The sequence below is a fragment of the Euprymna scolopes genome, chromosome 24, assembly GCF_053919585.1.
Source record: "Euprymna scolopes isolate OS-2025 chromosome 24, ASM5391958v1, whole genome shotgun sequence".
Lineage (NCBI taxonomy): Eukaryota > Metazoa > Mollusca > Cephalopoda > Sepiida > Sepiolidae > Euprymna > Euprymna scolopes.
In genome coordinates this window covers 94,230,155-94,252,906 of record NC_136505.1, presented here as the reverse complement: position 1 = coordinate 94,252,906, position 22,752 = coordinate 94,230,155, and the positions used below count along the sequence as shown (strand labels likewise).

Here is a 22,752-nt window from a genome sequence, read left to right as displayed (position 1 = left end):
TGTAGCCAGCCATTTCTGGTTTTCAACTTTACATGCCCATCTTTTCCAACACGCACTTTGCTTCCCCTCCTCCCCGACCCTGCTGGTGTGATTGCAAGAATTAGGAGTGCATGAACGGGGAACTTCTATCATCCCTAACTAGCAGAGAATTACCGTTGTTGACCAAGGAAAAGTCTCTCATGTATCTGTGTGCAATCTGATGATGTATGGAAGTGAAACCTGACTAGTGAGGGTTGGAGATATGCGTTGCATGGAGAGAAATGATATAACAATAATACAACGGATATGTAATGTGAGTTTTAAAAGCAGGATTAGTTTTGATGCCCTCAGGGGAATATTAAATTTGGACAGTATTGGACAACAAGAGACTTTGATAGTATTGTAACATGATTGCGGTAGCATTTAGAGGTATGGTGTAAGCATGATATCACAGACTCAAATGCGATTACAATCGAAAAGAGAAGAGGCAGAGGAGAGAAGAAAGAGAAGAAAAAGAAACCGACGCGCGGCAGTTGGCTCGTTACATTCATCAAAGCAGGGACACGCAGGGAGGGTATGCTGGGGGTACCCAAGCACCTGCCCCTTTTACTCCTGTTTTAAAAGTGCCCTTTACAGAGGAATTTATTATAGGCCTGTGTCCCACGATTACTATATATTGGCCGGTTTTTTTTTCACTTGTGCACCTGCCCTGAAAAAGTTATTTGCACGTCACTAATCAAACGTGTGAGGGCACGCCCCCCCACCTAAAAAAGTCAAGTTGTCTAACAATGGAAGCCGATCATTCAGATTTTTATGGTATAAGTTTTCTGGTACCATGTACTGACAGTGATCAACCATTTTGGTTGCTTGAAATGACAAAATAATTACCTTTTGTTTCGCCGTCAACAAGAAAAGTTGTGTAAGTTATTAGTTCTGTTTGTGACTATCTCTATGTACATACGAAGTTAATTTGAAAAACGTTGCAGTATGACTACGTGGAAAATGTTACAGCATGGCAAACATTATAGTATGACAACATGGAAAATGTTACAGTGTAACCACATGGAAAACGTTACAGTATGACCACGTAGAAAACGTTACAGTATGACCACATGGAAAACATTACAGTATGACCACATGGAAAACGTTATGGTATGACCACATGGAAAACGTTACGGTATGACCACATGGAAAACATTACGGTATGACCGCATGGAAAACGTTATGGTATGACCACATGGAAAACATTACGGTATGACATGGAAAACGTTACGGTATGACCACATGGAAAACATTACGGTATGACCACATGGAAAACGTTACAGTATGACCACGTTAAAAATTTTACAGTATGACCACGTTAAAAATTTTACCATATGACCACGTAGAAAATGTTACGGTATGACCACATGGAAAACTTTACAGTACGACCATATGGAAAACGTTACAGTATGACCACGTTAAAAACTTTACAGTATGACCACGTTAAAAACTTTACAGTATGACCACGTTAAAAATTTCACAGTATGGCCTTGTGGAAATATAAAGAGTAAAAACTTTACAATATTTTTTATTGTATCGTGTTCGAAATGCTAAAACATGTAGAAGTGTTTTGTTTCAAGAAATTGTTTTTATTTTAACACATAATTTTTATATAATATTGAACAGCAATTTTTAAAAAAAATAATTTAAACACAAGAACATAGAAAAATAATTAAATTAAAAAATGGTAAAAATTATACTAACGTTCAGGATAGGAATGTACGAGCGCACGTCTGGAGAAAAAAAGGGTGCTTATGCAGAGAGTGATCCGCACTATTTTTTAAATCGTATTTCCACGTTTAATTAAAGTTTTATATGTCTTTTTGTTCAATTGTAAGGTTAAAATACAGAATAGGTACAAAACACCCTCCCCATGTTAAGAATGGCTTTTTAGATAATAACGTTATTATTTCAGCACGGATCACTCTCACTTGTGTCATCCCGAAACAATAAAATAAAGAAAATTATTTTTTGACATTTCTATAAATGAAGTCTTTTTTTTATAAATTATATATTAAATATAATTAATAAAACAGGTGTTAAAACTGGGAATAGTTTTTTTCTTTTTTAATCGGGTGTTTGTGTATGTTTTCATATTTCGTTTCATGCTTGGTGGTTTCCGTTCCGTATTTGCATCAACTGTATCTGTATTCTCCATTTTCATTTTGGGAGCGCAATTGTTTGATTGCTGCCGATAATGCTGCCAATGATGATGATGAAGTCTTTTCAAACTTATAAATCAGAATCAAACTTATTTAGTGTTTATTCTAAGTGCTATAATAAGGTTGTCAAGTCTGCAACAACTAAAATATCTTTATTTTCTTTTTTCCTTTGTCTGTTCCTAACTTTTGCACGTGTGTCAATTCCAGATTCCGCCAGTGTTTGACGTCATCGGAAATTCCCAAGCTAGTCAAAGAAAACACTTTTGCTATTCTATGTTTGGTCTCTTCCATTCATTTTTTTTTCTTCTTTTTGGCATATTTTTTTGTCCGTTCTTCAAAAGTATGCTATCATGCTTCACTTAGTCCTTCAAGACTTTCATGAATTGGTTAAACCTTTGAGGCGGATTAGTCTTTCTCAGTAGCCTGCGGCCATCGCTAATGGTTCTACGATTGTCTGAGCGTCAGAGATGCAGATGTCGAGCTTCCGTTGATGTGTTTCATTTCAATCTACTCTCCTGTTGCTGTTGTGTTAGTCGCTTATTTAAAAATAATAACAATTATTTTATTTATTTAACAAAAAAAACAACATTTATCTAAAAATAATAACAATTATTTTATTTAAAAAAGACAAACAAAAAAAACATTTATTTAAAAATAATAAATAACATGTTCTTCCATTTTGTAAAAAAAACAACATTTATCTAAAAATAATAATTATTTTATTTAAAAAAAAAACAAAAAAACATTTATTTAAAAATGATAAATAACATGTTCTTCCATTTTGTAAAAAAAAATATTTTTTATTTTTGCTTTGCATTAAGTTATGAATCGGATGGCTATTCTTGTTCCCACAGCCACAATTGAAGCGAGCTGTCATAAAAAGAGCAAGAAATTATTGTTCGACCATTTTTACTTTTAGCTTCGTCTTGACTGGCAGGAATGGAAAGGCCATGGTACCAATCGGCTCCATAAGCCAATATTTCGTGCTCACCATACTGTGCGACAATTTCAAGATCTGAACACCGAAAAACAAGAAAGAAATTAAACTATTACAACAGACATCTCCAGATCATGTATTTATTCAATGAAAGGTTTAAAGAATTTTGTGTTTCTTATCAAAGGTTCAATTGTTTTGGGATGTGAATAGCCAGTTAAAAAAAATAGTACAAGATATTTTTAGGTTATAGTCAGATAACATACTTCCTAATTTCCGGCATAGTGCTACCGGAAGTGGTGACAAAGCAAATCATTTCCTTTATTTTTATTGTTCGTCAGTATTTCTATTTTGATTTCAACAATTATATTTTTATACTTTTACTAGCAGGGGTGCCCGGCGTTGCTCGGGTGTTTGGAGGTGTATGCTGTGCAAAAACAGCAAAAAAACAAAAAAAATGGTTAATTTTTTAAAACTTTGACCCCTATTATGACCCCTTAAAATTTATAGTTTCGGGCTCAAATCACTTTATTAAGTTAGATCCATGTTCAAGGAACCTATATCTAAAATTTCAAGTGTCTAGACCCAAAATTGTCGGAGGAGTTTGGTAGAGTTCTTAAAGGTCAAATCGTTGAAATTTGACCCCTTAACAGCCAAATTTCTGGCTGACACCCGTCACATCGATTTTCCCAAATCTCAGTACCCGGTATTTCAAATTTCGAGTCTATAGACTAAAAATTGACAGAGTTATTGCGTAGGGAAATGTACACAGACACACATACAGACAGACAGACAGACACGTTCACTTTTATAGATATATAGATAAGCATATATTTAGTTTAGAAATTTGCATAAAAATTCTTTTATTTTTTTTTAATTTAAAAATAAAATAAAAAATAAAATTTAGGTCCAGACAGAGAAAATCTCTCTTATATCCATTTTTCTTAAATTCGATTCTCTTATATACGGGTTACACTATACATACATACATATATCTATATATATAAAAATGTAAATGTTGGTTCGTTCTAAAATAATAAAACCCGATTTCTACGTTACAAATTTATTTGAAATTTTCAGACAACCCATCTTTAGAGTCGAGGTATGTTTTTATGTTATTGAAATAAATTTACCTCGTGAATTATTTAAAATATTAAATAAAATAAATATATTTTTTTAACCGTTACTGCGAATCTGTTCTGTTGTAAAACTGAACTTCCGGTTCGATTCATTTCACAGCCACGAATTGACGAAAGATTTCATTTTCTGTTAACTCGATAAGTAAAAAAAAACAAAAAAAAAACTTACACATGCAGAGAGTGATCCGTGCTGAAATAATAATGTTATTATTTAAAAAGCCATTCTTAACATGGGGAAGGGAGGGTGTTTTGTACCTATTCTGTACTTTAACCTTACAATTGAATAAAAACATATAAAACTTTAATTAAACGTGGAAAACGATTTAAAAAAAATAGCGCGGATCACTCTCTGCATTAGCACACACACACACAAAAAAAAAAAATAAATAATAATCCCATATTTTAAAAATTTAAATTCATTTATGTACTTACCAATTTTTTAAATTTTATTTATGTTAAGGCTTTTCACTCATGAAACATTACATTTTAATTGTTTAGTTTATTTTCACGGCATTGTTTGCATAAAAAAGTTTGTTTTAACTTTTTCTAAACTGTTTCATTTTTACGACATGCCTCAACGTATTATAAACACCCTACCCCCCCCCATGTTAAAAAAGAACCAAAAAAAAACGCCCTTCCATAAACCTCGAAAGCCGTTCTTAACATGGGGAAGTTAGGGTGTTTATAATATGCTGGGGCGAGTCGTAAAATTAACGAAGTTGCTATCTATTATTTATTGCAAAAATTGCTTGAAATTTATTTATTTGACAAAAAAAAATACATTTTGGTACTCCTTGGGCGTTGAGGTCCATGGCGACCAGTAGAAAAAAATAATAGTCGCTCCCTTAGTCTCCTACCTCACCTCGCACGTAACATATTTTATTTACTGACGTTGCCGTAACTAAACGATTATTTGTCACATTTACAAACATTTATTTATTTATTTTGAAAAAAGTTTTACTTTTTTATGAATATTAAAAGAAAAATGGGTACTCATGCAGAGAGTGATCCATGCTGAAATAATAACGTTATTATTTAAAAAGCCATTCTTAACATGGGGAGGGGAGGGTGTTTTGTACCTATTCTGTACTTTAACCTTGCAATTGATTAAAAAAAATAAAACACGATTTAAAAAATAGCGCGGGTCACTCTCTGCATTAGCACCGAAAAATGTTACTAAACATTTATTAATAATTTCTCACTTTTACAAACATTTGATTTTAAATTTCTTTTTAAATGACGACTTTTATCGACTTTTTTTTTTAAATATCCCCCCCCCCCATGGTGTTTATTCCGAAATCCGTTGTTAACATGGAGAGGTTGGGGGTGTTTATTCTGAAAGCCGTTCTTAACATTTGTGGAGGTGGACCTAATGTAAAAAAAAAAATAAATAAATAAATTTAAAAAAAAAACTAAATCATTTACTAATAACTTCTCACTTTTACAAATATTTTTTAATTTACATGCGCGGATGAACAAATTGTTGAATAGTGCGAAAACAAAACATTTAGGTCCACCGCCACAATTTTCTTTTCTAAATGACGACTTTTATTGATAAATAAATTTACTTCTCCGCAACTTTTATTGATAAATAAATCTACTTCTCTGCCACGGGCACTGAACCCCTCCTTTTTTTTTTTAATAGTATTTTCGGGTGGGTATGCTGACAACAAGTATCAGTTAAATTTTGCAAATAGCCCCCCCCCCTCCAAAAGTGGTGTTTATTCCGGAAGCTGTTCTTAAGATGAGGAGGTTGGGGGGGGGGGGGTGATTATAAGGTGGACCTAATCTAAAAAAAAACAAGTTGTTTATGTGCACATAAGCAACTATTTTTTTATTAACTTTTTTTTTTACTTTTTTATTTAAAAATTAGTAAATTTCAATGAATAGAATAATAAATCATTTATCATTAATATGTGTTTTTGGTTTTTGTTGAATGAAATTTTTTTTTTCATTACAACAATAATGAACCAATTTAAATCTTCCGGCATGCGTTTAAGGGTTACGAAATAATCAATAAATCGTTTAGTTACTAAGCCAACGTCAGTAAATAAAAAAAATGTTACGTGCGCATGCATTAGCCTTGACTGGGGGGGGGGCTAAGGGAACGACCATTAAATAATTATGCTGGTCGCCATGGAACTCAACGCCCAAGGAGTACCTAAAGTGGCACTTATGTTACCGTGCTATTTTTTAAAATAGTATTTTCCTGTTAAATTCAAATTTTACAATATGTTTTTCTTTTATTAATTTGTTAAGTGAAAGTACAGATAACCCGGTCGGTTTCTAATGCAAGTAAAATCACCCCCCCCCCCAAAAAAAGGGGTACTCTGGATAATAACAAAACATTAAAATTGCCTCAGTCTCGAAAGATTTCTTCTCTACTGAACGAGGAAAAAAACGGTGAAGTGTAGTTCACCTTCTGTTTCTCTCCCCCTCTCTCAATATCTCTCTCTATCCATCTCTCCCTTTCCCTCTCTCAATCTATCTTTCTCTCTATATCACCCTCTCCATCTCTCTTTGAGCCCCTTTCTCTCTCTAACTCCCTCTATCTCTCTCCTTTCCTCTGTTTCATCCCTCTCCGTTTCTAATTCTCCCCCTCTCTCTGTTTATCTATCAATCCCTTTATCTCTCTATCTCCTTCTCTTTCTCTATTTTCCTCTCACTGTCTCTTTTCTATCTATATATCTTTCTCTCTATCTGTCCATCTCTAATCCCTCATCCTATTTTAGTCTCCTAAATTAATTACAGTGAATAAGGCATTGTCAAAACATGGATAAATCCTATTTTAGTCACCTAATTTATGTACTGTGAGAATAGAAGTTATTTGGAAATTACTGCTACCTTGAACAGCACCAGAAGTAACTGGTAAAACCTTTCTAATTAAATTGATTTTGGCAGCCATTTGGTAACAAAATGGCATAGCCTTAGCCCTTGCTGCATGAGGAATACCTGCGACCTTGCTGCCAAGTAGAAGAATTATTTATTCTACTTTAAAACATTCAATTTTTCAAAAATCTCATGTTCGACATCTCCAAAACATCCATATGGAGAAAAATATTGCAAAAATGCAAACTTATTGTTTAGGATGAATGCACAATGGTACGCAAAAAATCACTTGAGGCTCTTGGTCGATCCTTGCAAGATTTGCGTGGCAATTTCAGACCATTTGGGAATGCAGTAATATTGCTTGCAGGAGATTTCAGACAAATGTTACCTGTTATTCTTCAATCAACACCAGCAGATGAAATAAATGCTTACCTCAAATACTCTACTTTTTTGTTCCATGTGAAGACATTAAACTTAACTCAAAATATGCATGTACAGTTGCAGACTGTTCGATCCGCACAAAAACTTTTGCATCACTTGTGGGAAATTGGGTACGAAAAAGTGCTAGCTGGTCAGAGTTAAGGGCAAAATTCTTTGACTTTTAACTTCTGTAATTTCTGTAATTTTATTTCATCAAAAGAATAGTTAGTTTAAAAGGTTTTTGCAGATATTCAAATTATAAGAATTCCATTTGACTGAGTGAATGAGCTATTCTTGCAGGTCAATACAAAGATGCCCATGAACTTAATGTTATAATTAAATGTAAAATTCCAAGTGAGGTAGTCAAATACAAATCCATCGACACTGTTGTGAAAGCAGATAAAGTGGTTAATTATCCAACAGTTATATTTGCCAGGGATGCCACCGCATGTATTGCAACTGAAATTTGGTGTACTAATTATCATGTTGTGAAATATAAACCAATCCAAGCTTTGCAATGGCACATAGCTTGCAGTAAAAAAAAAATTAACAAACAATATCATAGAAACAACAATCTTAACAGGACCTTTCACAGATGAATATATCTTCATTCCATGAATTCCTATGATTCCACCGGATACATCATTACACTTTAGCAAATTGCACTTTCCAATTTTATTGTCATTTGGAATAACCATCAACAAAGCACAGGGAAAAATCTTTACAATTGTGGGCCTTACAGTTACACACTGACTGTTTTTTCACATGGATAATTTATGTTACATATTCAAGGGTCACCGAACCGGAAAATCTCTATATCAGCTAAGAAAATGGAACAACAAAAACTGTGTACCCATGCAAAATGGAAATTTAAACTTATAAGAAACATGCTTTTTCTCATTTTGGAACTTTTCCATTGCGCCAATTTGAGCCACAGCAACGCGTGGCAGGGTACAGCTAGTATATCTATAAAAGTGAAATTGCCTGGTGTGTGTGTGTGTACATTTCCCTACCAAACTACTCAGTCGATTTTCAATCTACAGACTCGAGATTTGACATAAGGAGTATTGAAATTTGGGGAAATCTTTTTAATCGATTTTTGGCCCAAAATTTGGCTGTCAATGGGGTCAAAGTTCAATGATTTGACCTTTGAAAACTCTACCAAACTCCTCCGCCAATTTTGGGTCTAAACACTTGAAATCTTAGATGTAGGTTACTTAGACATGGATCAAACTTTTTAATTTGATTTGAACCCAAAACAATAAATGTTAAGGAGTCAAAACTGGAGTCAAAGTTAAAAAAAACTTTGATCTCTACCAAATTACTCAGCCAACATCTAAAATTTCAAGACTTTAGACCCAAAATTGGTGGAGGAATTTGGTAGAGTCTGCAAAGGTCAACTCTTTCAATTTTGACCCTTTGGCAGCGAAATTGTCGTCCAAAATCTGATTAAAAAGCTTGCTGCATGTCTGAATACCTTTTGTGTAAAATTTCAAATGTTTAGACCAAAATTTGGCTGAGTAATTTGGTAGAGTCTGCAGAGGTCAAATTTGGGTGTATACTTTGTGAATATCAGCAGTAGGGGTTTTGAAGAGGGGTGTGGTGAAGGAAAGAGAAGGGGTGAGGGGGTTGAGGGAAGAGAGAGAAAGTACGATCTGATGTGGTCAAGCTGTAGTAGCGGGGGATATTAGTATTATTTAAATTTTAACTTGGCAGTTATTTATTGGCCTAAGTTTTCACTTTAATACTATACCCTCATTACTGTTAACTTCCTTATCTTTGGTTTTTATGGTTATATCATATAAATAGGCTTGTATATCTATTCATTGGCTGTTAATTTCACTATATAGACATATAATTTATAAATAAATCATTTGAAAATGGGAAACAAATGACCGAATGAAAAAAGCTGGCATAAAATAAATAAACATAATGTAACAATAAAATAGATGAATAATGTAGTCGCCACCAGAAAAGAAATAACAACCGTTTTTACTCTTTCTGCCACTGATCATATGCAAATATTGTCAATAATTTAATTGTAATTAATTCAAATAATTTTTTAAAAAAAGCAAAGGATGGATTACCAAACTTCTAAATAAGGCAATACATCACGTGCACGCACACACACACACACACACACACACACACACACGTATGCATACACATACAATAACCGCTCCCTCCTTTACAATTTATTTATTTATAATTCCCCACTGCCATCACGACCACCACCTCTTACAACAAGCAACAAACAAAACAAGTTTAAGAGAGATACGTTTATTTTTAAAACTTAATTGATTTGATTTATATATAATTCTTTACAGCAACCGCAACCTCCTCTACAAAAGGAAATAATTTATTTTAGAAATTATTTGCAATTTCCACCATTTACGTCCACAATAATCAGCAAGCGAAACAAGTTTATTTTTAAAACTTTGCCTATTTGTGCTTTGTTTTATATACCTTATTCTTAAAGCACAGCTTTTTTTTTTAGAGAGAGAAAAACAGCATTTTCATAACCCCACTCCCACTCCTCATGAAAATACAAAAATAAGGGAAAATCTTAATGATGTATGTACCAGTGACAGGAAGAAAACATCATACACCAAAAATCACGTAAATGGAGCAAGTAGTTTTATTTTTTTAAATAAAATCATTTTTAAGCGAATTTGAGTTTTTTTTCCAATACTTTCCCACCCCATGTTAAGAACGGCTTCCTAAAATCTCACCAAAGTTTTTATTATTTGAAATTATCTCCCTTGTATTTTGCTTTTTTTTGTTGTTTTTTTTACTTGGGAGGCACCACTTATCAAGACCCGGAGGCCACTCGAGGATAAGGGTTAGTGAATAGTAATCGTTAATGGTGTAAATCAGGTAGAATTTGATTATTTATGGACAGATCAACAAGAACTTGGATTTGAAGGCTACCATGTTGTATTCAACCAGGGAGCAGGCCAGTAGAACAGTGTTCCACAGGCGGACAGTTCTAGGAAAGAAGCTTTGTTCATGGCATCTGTGTTTAGATTTAGGCACAGATAGAGAGTGAGGTAGGTATGACCAAAATAAAGGCAGAATTTTTTACCCCAAATAGCAAACAGTAACAATAAAAACAGTAAAATAAAATTGATTCAGTGTAATTTTTGCAGTATTCTTAAGAAGAAAGATTATAAAAAATGTCTAATATTTTTTTTAAACGTGTAAATGGAGTAGAATTTGATTATCTATAGGATATGGTTCAACAAGAACTTGTTTAAATTGGATTTGAAGGCTATCATGTTGTATTTGGAAAATAGTCTTGAGAGATTATCGATCATTGTTTAGCCATGAAATTTGACTTTTTTTTTTTTTAAATAAACTACTTCATTAATTTACGTGATTTTCGGTGAATGACATTTTCTTTCCGTCATAGATATATACACCATTAAGATTTTTGGTCCCCCGACAAAAGGAGGGTGGACCTGTAAATTCACTCTTGTCCGTTTGTCTGTCTGCACTTTTCTCAATAACTACGCCTTGGAATTTTTGGAAATTTTGCACAAACATTAAACATGATATGAGTAAAAAAGTAACAGAACGGATTTTCCATGAAAACGCCGGTTGCACTACTAGGGGTGCCTTTCGGGTTAAAATGGTTAAAATTGACATTTTTGTGCTTATTAAAAAGATTGATGCGTTGGATTTTTATAAAACTTTCTGAAAAGTTGTAACTAACTGATTTTTAGATAATTTTGTTTGTCTATACTTTGCGATAACTCTTGGGTGTGCCCCAGGGGTTCTTTTAGGACTTATAAAAACACTATTTTTTATACTATTTTACCATATTTGTCCAAAATTTTCTGTGTATGTCTATTTAGCAGTTTTGCATGGTGCTGAACTCAAATTTACATATGTTAAGGCCTAAAACTGGACCGTTTGTTTATTTTCACCAAGGTTTGACGTCCCCCTAGTGACTTTTGGGGTTAAATATAGGGGGGGGGCAAATGCTGAACTTAGTCATTTTTTATGCCTCATTCACTGTGCACTCACGGGGGATCATGCATGCTTCACTTGTTCTTTACTTTTTGTAGTTTTGTTGGTTTTTATTTAGTATTACATTTATATAAAAAAGAACAAAAGTACAGAAAAATATTCATGATGTGCATACCCATCACAGAACGAAGATGTTATATTCCAAAAATCATGTAAATTTATCAAGTATTTTTTTTCATTTAGAAAATTAAATTATATGACAAGCTGGATGGAACAGGCGGTACACACCATATTTTTTTTTTAAAGTTGCATTAAAATTCAAGTGTGGACAACTTACAAGGGCAGACAACTCAATTCGACTAACGAGATTTATCTATTTCTGTATAAATAAGAGATCATCAATGGCTACCAAAATACTTAATTGTTAAAAATCATAAAAGTTGATTTTCTTTCATAAAAAAAACTTGATAAAATTTACATGATTTTTGGAGTATAACATCTTCATTTCATGATGAACACATACACCAAAATAATTTTCTGTATTTTGCTTCCAAAAATACTTAAGATGTTTGTTATGTGATTAAATGTGTAATAAAATAAGAAATTAAATGAGTACAGCAAATTTAAAGGTAATCTTTACTTAACTGTGGAAATTCCACAGAGAACTCATTCATATGTAATATATTGATGTTGGCATTCAGTGGATGTTCAGCTGATATTATTGTAACTTGTTAAAACTGCAAAAGTAAACTAGCAAGGACACCTGGCGTAGCCAGGTCTTAAAGTACACTTAAATATGATATTTTAATTCTTGTAGACTTGGTATATATTATTATAGAGATAATGTTCTATTGATTTTTATATATTACTAGTGGGGGTGCCCGGCGTTGCCCGGGTGTTTGTAGGTGTAAGCGTAAAAAATTAAAAAAAAAAGGTTTAGTACGGTGGTAGGCTCGAACCCGAATCCTTGTGGCGAAAACGAAAAAGAGGGTGACAACTTACAATGACGCTAAGAAGGCAGAGATGTGTGAAAGGTTGGAATTAAACGATTAAAAAGTTAAGTGACACGTGCATAAATTTAATGAGGTCAAACATCACGCCATAGGGAAATGAAATCCCGCACTTAACTTTGGCTACAGGCCAGTTTTTTTTGTTTTATTTTGTTTTCCCAAGTTGTTGGGGGAAAACCAGCTCCCCATAAAAAATTGGAGTGTCCAAAGGAATAGCAATTGTCTGATATGACGGTTTTCACTACATTGATCAAAACTGTTTTACTTTCTGGACGTCCCAGACGGGGAAGCTGAGAAATCGCCTTTACTTCATCAGTTTCACTTTATTTATACTAAAAAGCCAAACAAACACGCAACACAACGGAATAGCGTGAATTTTATAAAAGTCGATAAATCTAGACACGACGTCCCTTCGCAAATCGTAGATATTATCATCTAGGGGGTATATAAACAGTTCCAAGAAATAGTAACCCCTCCTCCCGAGAACCCTCCCCGAAAAAAGCCTTTGCTGGACAGACATGCCTTTTATATTTATATATATAAAGTTGCAATTTCAAAAATAAAAAAATATATCCATATGACTTGGGTGAATCAGCTTGAATCGAAAACAAAACCATAACTTATGAAAAAAAAAAAAAAAAATATATATATATATATATATATATATATATATATATAAAACTTGAGTTCCTTCAAGTATAATCGAAACCGAAACCAAAACTTATGAAGAATTCTTGGTAAAATTATTTATTACAAGAAATGGAAGTCCATAAAAATTAAACCACAGTCACTCGGATGTAAACGTGACACACAAAATAAATAACACGCACACTATCCTATTGATATATAGATAAAGGCACAAAAAACATGTTAACATAAACGAAAAACAAAAAACATATTTTTACTTAACCTAAAAATAAAGTCAGAAAACCTAGTGGCAGGGAGACGGATGAAGGTATTTGGTGAAGGAGGTCAGAGTATGCCAAAGAGTTTAATTATCTAAACAAAGAATATCAAAATTTTTAATTTATGATATCTTTGGTCAGAGGAATATTTTGAAAGCCATTACGTTTTGCTGCCAGAAATTTTTAAAGAGGATTCTTTTCGGCTGGATTTATAACCCTGGAATCACACTAGAGCTAAGGTGGAGCTCATTATGTCGATAAAACAAAAACTGCAGAGTTAGCATGAAAAACTCTTTTATAGAAAGCGCAACTTAATATTTGGATATTCTAGAACCCTCTCGATCTGTAACCTAGCCTGTGTGGCGCGCATGTGAGAAAATCAGCAGCAGCTGTAGGATAGCTGACTAGCAAAAATATTAGCAGCAGCAGCCGACTTAGAACATATGCAAATTAAGTAAATGTGCACGTGCTGACATCACAGGAAGGAGAAGAAAAAAAGGAGAAAAACAGGACGGTACATGGTCGAACAAAGAAAACGATTGGATGTGTTTTGACTTTTGGGCAGTGAAAGAAAAAATGCACCACGTGATTGGAAAAGCTTAAGGGCAAGCGCCGACAAAGACACGCACATGAAAGAGCATCTTGACAGGCATGTTCAGTGCGTGAGTGAAGTGCATTGTCGGAAATTATTCGAATAAATGTTTTTTTGCATTCACCGAGAAAAAATGCTGAGTTGTATCTTTTTTATGTCCTTGTTTGTTTGTTTATTTGTTCTTGCGACGGTACCAGACAACGTGTGGGTCCGAGAAGTTGGAATGTAACGACACAGAGTTTAACGTCCACATCACAGATCTTTCTTGAAAGTTCTGGTATCTTCTGGATTTTTCTACATCATTCTATTTTGTTTTCTCTGTTATTATTAGGGCTATGACAACAGCATATTCTTTTCATTGTTTTGACTCTCGAGTATATATCCGACACAGTTAGACACAGTTAATCAACTGAGAACCACATCACTCTATATAAAATCATATAAGATATCAGCAGATACACACCCGAGAGTCAAAACAATGGAAATAATATGCTGTTGTCATAGCCCTAGTTATTATAGATTTTCACAAAAGAAAATCTTTTTGAAATGATAGGTAAGACCACTCAATATATTAAGAGAAGATAAATTAACGTTATTTTTAAATGCTAAGCATTAAATGTTTTTTAGTGTTTATTATACATGGCTCACTATAAATGCAATAGTTTTGTTGATTGTTTAATCGTTATCAATTTAGATATTTTAAAAACAAATGATGAATTGTCAAAATATGTTTGAACTTCTAGATAAGACTGCCCACCACACACGCATACCAACTAACTATTTGCAATTCTCCTCCGCCCTCTTCCACAACAATCGGCATGCAAAACAAGTTTTAGAGAGACGTTTATTTTTAAAACTTAGTCAATAATTTTATATACCTAAATTTAAAGTGTGGTTTTCCCCGAGAAAAGCAGCAATTTTTAACCTACAGTTCAACATTATTTCTGAAATAGAATTTTCATGAGTAAATTAAAAACATTTTTTTATAATGCATTAGTAGTCCATAGAAACAATTTTACTCATGATTTTGACTTTATGAACTGAAATCTTTCTCCTATAACGCAAATGTATCAAAAGTGCTGTAATCTTTCTCTCAGCAACATCTATCTCTCTCTCTCTCTCTCTATATATATATATATATATATATATATATATATATATATAGAAAAGGCAAAAATGTGTGTTAGTGTGTGTGTGTGCGTTTTTTGTGTATATCCGGCAAAGGCTTATTTTTTTAGGGGGAGGGGAGGCTCGGAGGGGGAGGAGCTCGGAGGGGAGGGGGTTACTATTTCTTAGAACTTTTTATATGCTACCTAGATTATAATATCTCTAATTAATGAAAGAGAGTCACATGTATTTTTAATTTGGGCGACTTTTATCCGCTATTTTCGCGATATCTCTATCTATATAAGAGCAGGAGCTGCTAGAAAGGACTTGTCCTGCCTTGATAGGGTTCAAAATAGACTTTGTAGCGTCGTAGAAGATGTCCTTTCCTCTTCCCTGCAACCTCTATCTCGCAGGAGAGATGTTGCGAGTTTGTCTCTGATGTATCGTTATTTTCATGGAAAGTGTTCGACTGAGCTTCAGTCTATGGTCCCCCTCGCCAAACTTTCGCAAGAAACACTCGTCAAGCTGAAAACACTATCAATAATTCCCCCCACTCTTTATCTGTGCCTAAACCTACACGTAGATTCCATGAACAAAGCTTCTTTCTTAGAACTGCACACCTGTGGAATTTCTTCCGTTTTCCTGCTTTCCGGCTGAGTACAATATGGTTGTCTTCAAGTCTAACGTAAATAAATTCTTGATGAGCCGTTCCATATGAGTTAACAAATTTGCCGAATTTTCATTACTAATGATTACTATATTTTCCAATTTCTACTGTACACTCTTTAACCCTTATCCTTGAGTGGCCTCTTGGCCTTGATAATGTGGTGATGCCTGTGTAAAAAAAAAAAAAAAAAAAAAAGAAGATATTTTTTTCTGGTTGCATGTTTTCCGTATAAAAAAGCGAAACTGTGACTGAAAGCGAAGTTTGTTCTCGGCCTTTCGTGCCAAGACGTCCAGAAAGCAATGAGGTTTGATCAATGCGGAGGAAACTCCTTATATCAGACAATTGCTATTCATTTGGACACTCCCCTTTTTATGGAGAACTGGTTTTCCCCAACATCTTGGGATAGCTGGCTTGCAGCCAAAATTAAGTTGCGTGATGTTTGACCTCATTAAATTCTCGTACCTATCACTTAACTTTTTAATCGTTAAACGAAAACGCTTTTCAGTTCCTTTCCTGTCGTGGCTGAGCAGTAAGATGCTTTTTTCACACTTTCTTTTTCACCTTCGCGTCAAGGCTTCGGGTTCGAGAGTACCTCCTTACCAAAAATTTTTCTTTTACACCCACAAACACTCAGGCAACCTACGTTAGTCTATCATATAAATCTCACTTGTCTGTTTAAATTTATGTATGTATGTATGTCTGCCTCAAACTTTCAACAGAAGCGACAGATTTTCACGAGATCGGTATCACTCTCAACTACTTTTTCTACAAGGAGGAGTTGCTTTTGTCGCCGATATTTTCGAAAGTCATCCCCTCTTTTTGATTGACTAGCCTTAATTTAAACACAACACATCACTTTTTTTTTCACGTTTTTTTCCTCCTTCACGGTACGCGTTCGAGTCTGCCTGCCTTCTACCATTTTTTTTTTTGTTCAACCCTAACCCCACACCTCCAAACACCCGGGCAACATAGATCTTAGATTCTGATCTTAAGCAATTATTTTTATTGTAACGTTGCCGATAAACCTGCAACAAATCAAACCTCTCTCTAGGACCCCTACGCCGTCTGGTACTGTCACAAAGGAACAACCAAACAAAAAATAAATCCGACTCAGTTTTTTTTTTTGTTTCAGCAAAAGACATTTATTACCATCTTTTTTTTCCAAACAATGTCTGCGTTTTGTTTATCCTAACTGTTCACTTCGTCTGCCATGCCATCTCGACACCAGCTTAAAAGTCTCACGCTGCTACTACAGAGCCACACGTTCATCTTACCTGGTTCCCATTTTCCTTTTTCCCTCACGCTGACATTAGCCAGCCATTTCTTGCCTTCAACTTTATACATCCATCTTCTCCAGCACGGACTTTTCTTCTCTTCCTGACCATGTGGAGTATTTTTTGTTTCTTGTCATGCAAGCCCACGCACACTTTCTAATTTGCATATGTGCTTTTTTGGTTACTGCTACTTATATCTCCAAAAGCTAGCTAGGTGACATTTTCCCAAGTGCTCATACGCACTTCGTTACATTATTAAACTGCTCTAAAAGGCTATTAAGTTTGAAAATAAGCTATTCCATTCATACTCCTCCAATTTAAATTCTAAAATAATTGTTGCAATATTTTTGACTGATAATGGAGGTACGGTCCCTCAGACTTGGGAGATTCTATTTGTAAACGCTGCTGCTAGGAACTGACAAATCAAATTAAACAACTTGTTAAATAACTAAGAAAAAGATAAGGATAATAGTCCACAATAAATAAAATTAATAAAATTATGACGAGATCCCTGGCGACACCAGATGATCTTGCTTTTCAAATAGAGAATGGGAGAGGATGAGGTATGGGGGGGGGACATACTGACACTTGGTCAAGGAAAAACAGATGTTTATGAGAGAAGAAATAGGAATATTTCGATGGGAAAGAAATAAATAAATAAATATGATAATGAGATTCTCGAGTTGGCAGAAAAAGCAATACAGGGTCACCAGCCGAAAATGTTTGACGAGTTACTCATGGAGATAAATAGTTGTCGCTTATCACATCAGGGCCGGGGTGGGGTTTTTAAGAGAAAGACAAACGAAAATTTGTTCCAATATCATGGCTGTTAAAAATCTGTTAACAACGAAGAGGTTGTTTTTAAAACCCTGTTGAGTGACACGGTTGACCTGGAGGTGACTAATAGCTCCTAATTACATGATAAGTAACACCTCAGTGCAATGAGGGTTAAAAATGGGGATAGATAAAGCCGAAAGGAGGAGTAGAAATCAGGGAGACAGAGAAAGAGAGAGGAAGGGAAAGAAAGAATAACTCCAAAAAGGTGGACGGAGGAACGACTGATTTGATAACAACAAGACACTTAGCTAATTGGCATCTTTTTTCGCTGATCCCTTCCCGTGGACTGATGGTAGATGAAGAACAGAGAACTTGGTAAAAGAAATAAAACTGCCAGCCCCCTAAGTTGCATGACTAGGCCAGTGTGTAACTATTATATTGTAAAGTCAAAGACAATAATTAATTGTGTTAAGAAAAACCAATTAAGTTTTGACTTTCTTTTCTTTGATTGGAACGCCGTTGTGAATCAGAACCAGAGAGAGACCGACGACAACCCAAAGACGAATTCGACCACTAGACGAAACCACGGGTAACGCTACATGTATCAGCTACAGGTGCATTTCAATCACGAGCCTATGCAGCTGAGCTGAGCTGCACTGGAGGGGTTACAAATTAAATTAATTCACATTCTGCAACCAACCAATCAGAAACCAGAATTGCTCCATGAAAATTAAACATTTCTTTTTAGCAATGTTGCATATGTTTTCTTCGAGTCAACACGGGAAGAATCTTTTGCTCTTTGGCTGCAAAATTATAAAGTCCGAAACCTGTACAGAACAACTGTCTGCTACTGTCATCTCCAAGACTTGTATAGAACAACTAACTCTTCTGAAACTAAACATGGCTTCCCACTCAACATACTTCTTTGCACTGATTCACATCATCTTCTGTTACATCTACGTTAAATTTATAAACATCTAACTATTGCTCCCTTGTCATTTCATCCCAGTTAGCTTCTAGTAAATTCTTCAAATGAATAGTTTAGTTATTAAGTGGCAAGCTCCGTTTTAATGCTGACAACATTCTGAGTTTTTTTTTTCTCACATTTGAATACATGACATATAGAGATATTATACAAATCCCCGCTAAATTGTCAGTACTGGCCAAACCTTGCGTCAAGGTGATCTGTTCGAAATTTGCAAGGTAATATATATATACCCTGTTCAGCTCTTTAATGCAATATTTAGTTAGTTCTAGACATGTATATGTCGTATGATGTAAAACAGTGTATGTTTCGTTTGTTACTTTCCCAGTTCCAGAGTAGAACGATAAAATTGTTGCCCTAGAAAAGATGACATGATTCCATTTCCGTTGGATGAAAACCGTTTTTTTTTTTTGTTGCAGACCATCTACTAGTTGGCCAGTTGTGGACAAATCCAATCCCAAGAGCGATAGGAGCCTTCTATCATGTCTGAAAGTGACACAATGTTCAATGAGCAAGATCTATAATTTCTACAACAGTTTGGAACAATACAACAAAAAAACATTTTTCACAACTCAAACAAATGCGATTGCCTACATGCCGTGGCAAAAACGTGATGTCCTTTTATGAAGTACGAGACCAGTGCAGAACAGTTGTCTGCTAGGAACTCATCTCCAGGACTTGTATAGAACAACTAACCATCAGAAACTCTTCTGAAACATGGCTTCCAACTCAAGAATAATTGTATCTTTATTATTCTTCATCCCATCAAGTTTTTAGGGTAGTCACTTAAAAGTTGTAGAATCTCATTTTGTTTTTCCTGGGGCGGAGGGGATTCAGTGGAGGATGTTAATTTCTAAATAAACCCATATTGTTTTTTTGGGTTTTTTTTTATGTTTTTAACTAAGTGTACTAGACACTTGCATAAAAAAAATGCCTTTTTTTAAAAAACATTTTAAACAACTGATTTAGTATTGTTTACTTTTACAAACTAATTATTTGCAATTCTATTTGTGAGGATGTGTGTGATAGCCTGCACGTCGGCATGCAAAGACAACATTATACATAGCCACACTCGTGCAGGTTGTCCCATGTTCTGGCAACTTTTGTTCACGCTCGGATGAGTGTTACCCACTCTTTCCGGAGGAGTTCAGAGCATGTGGGGAAGTCTTTCAATACCGGAAGAGTCTCATTATTGTCATCTTTGACTCATTCCACCAACGCAGGCAAAAAGATGCTGGTGTTGCTCGTTCAAGGCTTGTGACGGTAGCAAGCCACACTTGTAACGTTGTCCGATAGACAAAGTAACAAAAAGAATTTCAGTTTGCTTTTTCTTTGTAACAACAACATTTATTTCCTCACTGTTACGGCCATGATGTCACTCATATGATCTTGAACGTATACCACGCCTCTAACATGATCTCAAACGTTATCTCCATCTGTAATGTGATCTACCTTTTGAAGTCTATTTTTTTCTACTGGTGACGTCATTTCACATGCGGATATTTCTCATATAAAATAAACTCTGGCCAACTATTCAAAATATCATCCAACACGTCATCCATACTAAAGAAAAAAGAATTTCAAAAGATAGTTGAGAACATTTTAAATTTTTTCCGTAAACGTAATTTTTTTTATCCTAACTCAATTTAAATAGTCTAAGGGAGATAACTCTGTTAAGGTTGGAAGGCTAATTCAAATTCAATTTTAGGTTGTAATGTATGTGCATGTTTTCAAATTCCGGTTATAAAACAGATAAGCTTAGTATCTAAAACGGTCCCCTATTATCAGGTTTGAAACCAATAGTATTGATGACTTAGCTCATCTAAACTTTCTGCAAATATATATATACTAGCAGTTCCGCCCAGCTTTGCTCAGGTCCTAATTACTGTTCATAGCTTTATGTGCATATGTATATATTAAAAAATGTGAATATGTACGGTAATGCCTTTCTATATGCCTCAACTACCATAGAGAAAAGTTGATAGAAACCGCAGACGTCATTTTTTTTTTAACTTTGACCCCAATTTTGACCCCTTAACATTTATTGTTTTGGGCTCAAATTAAATTAAGCTTTGACCTTTTGCCAGCCCAATTTCCGCCCAAAAACTGATTAAAAATCTTGCTCCATGTCTGAATACCCTTTGTGTAAAATTTAGACCCAAAATTGGCTTAATAGTTTGCTAGACACCGCAAAGGTAAAATCTTTTGAATTTTGACCCCTTGGAAACTAAATTTTTAGCAAAAAAAACGATTAAAAAGCTTGCCCTATGTCTGAATACCCTTTATGTAAAATTTCAAATATTTAGACCAAAAATTGGCTGATTAATTTGGTAGAGACCGCACATGTCAATTTTTTTTAAAATTTGACCCCAATTTCGACCTCTTAACATTTGTTTTCTGGGGCTCAAATCAATTTATAAAGTTAGATCCATATCCAAGTAACCTATATCTAAAATTTCAAGTGCTTAGACCCAAAAATGGCAGAGGAGTTTGGTAGAGTTCATAAAGGTCAAATTGTTGAACTTTGACCTCTTAACAGCCAAATTTCTGACTGAAAACTGATTTAAAAGATTTTCCCAAATCTCAATAGCCTTTATGTCAAATCTCGAGTCTGTAGACTGAAAATTGACAGAGTAGTTTGGTAGGGAAGTGTACACAGACAGACACACACACACAGACACTTTCACTTTTATATATATACTAGCATTTCAGCCCGGCGTTGTCCAGGTGTTTGGATGTGTATTTTGAGCAAAAAACAAAAAAAAAAAAAAGTGGTAGTAGGAAGGCAGGCTCGAACCCATACCGCGAAGGAGGAAAAGAACGCTAAAAATAACTGACAAACCAGAAGTTACTTATGTTTAAATTAAGGCTAGATAATCAAAAGGAGAGGATGACTTTCAAAAATATCGCTGAAAAAAGCCCCCCCCTCCCCTCTTGTAGAAAAGTGCCCAGTTGAAGGTTAAGATATTAATGTTTTTAGCCAATGTTTTGATATTTGTGGTCTTAAAGGTCGGACTTACTGATATTGGTAACATCCGTCGCTTCTGTCAAAAGTTTTAGGTAGACATGCAAACATACATACATACATTTAGATATTGGTAACTAAAAATTTTCGACCCAAACCGATTAAAAAGCTTGTCTTATCTCTGAATACCCTTTATGTAAAATTTCAAATGTTTAAACCAGAAATTGACCAAGTAATTTGGTAGAGACCGCAGAGGTCAATTTTTTTTTAACTTTGACCCCTATTATGACCCCTTAACATTTATTGTTTTGGGCTCAAATCAAGTTATTAAGTTAGATCCATGTCCAAGGAACCTATATCTAAAATTTCAAGTGTTTACATCCAAAATTGGCAGAGAAGTTTGGTAGAGTTCTCAAAGGTCACATCGTTGAACTTTGACCCCTTAACAGACAAATTTTTGGCCGAAAACCAATCAGAAAGATTTTTCCAAATCTCAGTACCCTGTATATCAAATTTCGAGTTTGTAGACTGAAAATTGACAGAGTTATTGCATAGGGAAATGTACACAGACAGACACACACACACACACAGACACGTTCACTTTTATATATATATAGACTAGCATTTCAGCCCGGCGTTGCCCGGGTGTTTGGAGGTTGAGCAAAAAAAAAAAAACGGTCAATTTTTTTTAACTTTACAGAGTTATTGCGTAGGGAAATGTACACACACACACACACACACACACACACACGACACGTTAGCAAAAGTACCCGTCGTTGACTGGGTTCAAAAACAGCCGACAGAAAATGGACTCTGATTTATGAAAGTATAATAGGTTATGAAAAGGAAGGGTTGTAAATTTGGGTTGAATTTGGGGGTATCAAAACCAAAGCAAAATATGATGAAAGTAAAAATAAAATAGATAAACCCCATAATTTATTATACCATACCTGTTCACACTGAAACACTTATTTCCATTCTATGGAAGTCAGG

General features: G+C 34.6%; 1 protein-coding gene across 3 annotated transcripts in view; it reads right to left on the bottom strand.

Moving 5' to 3' along the window:
• The window catches only part of LOC145246853 (diphthine methyltransferase-like), a 167,717-nt gene that overhangs the window by 19,342 nt on the left and 125,623 nt on the right, over window positions 1-22,752 (bottom strand). For 2 of the 3 annotated variants that reach the window (XM_080108700.1, XM_080108699.1), the window contains one exon: window positions 2,911-3,198. The exons of the other annotated variant lie outside the window; for it this stretch is intronic. In XM_080108700.1, the coding sequence (XP_079964826.1) occupies window positions 3,020-3,198 (179 nt within the window). In that variant the 3' untranslated portion in view covers window positions 2,911-3,019. Of the gene's footprint in view, window positions 1-2,910; window positions 3,199-22,752 lie in introns of those variants that run through there. 3 annotated transcript variants of the gene reach the window in all.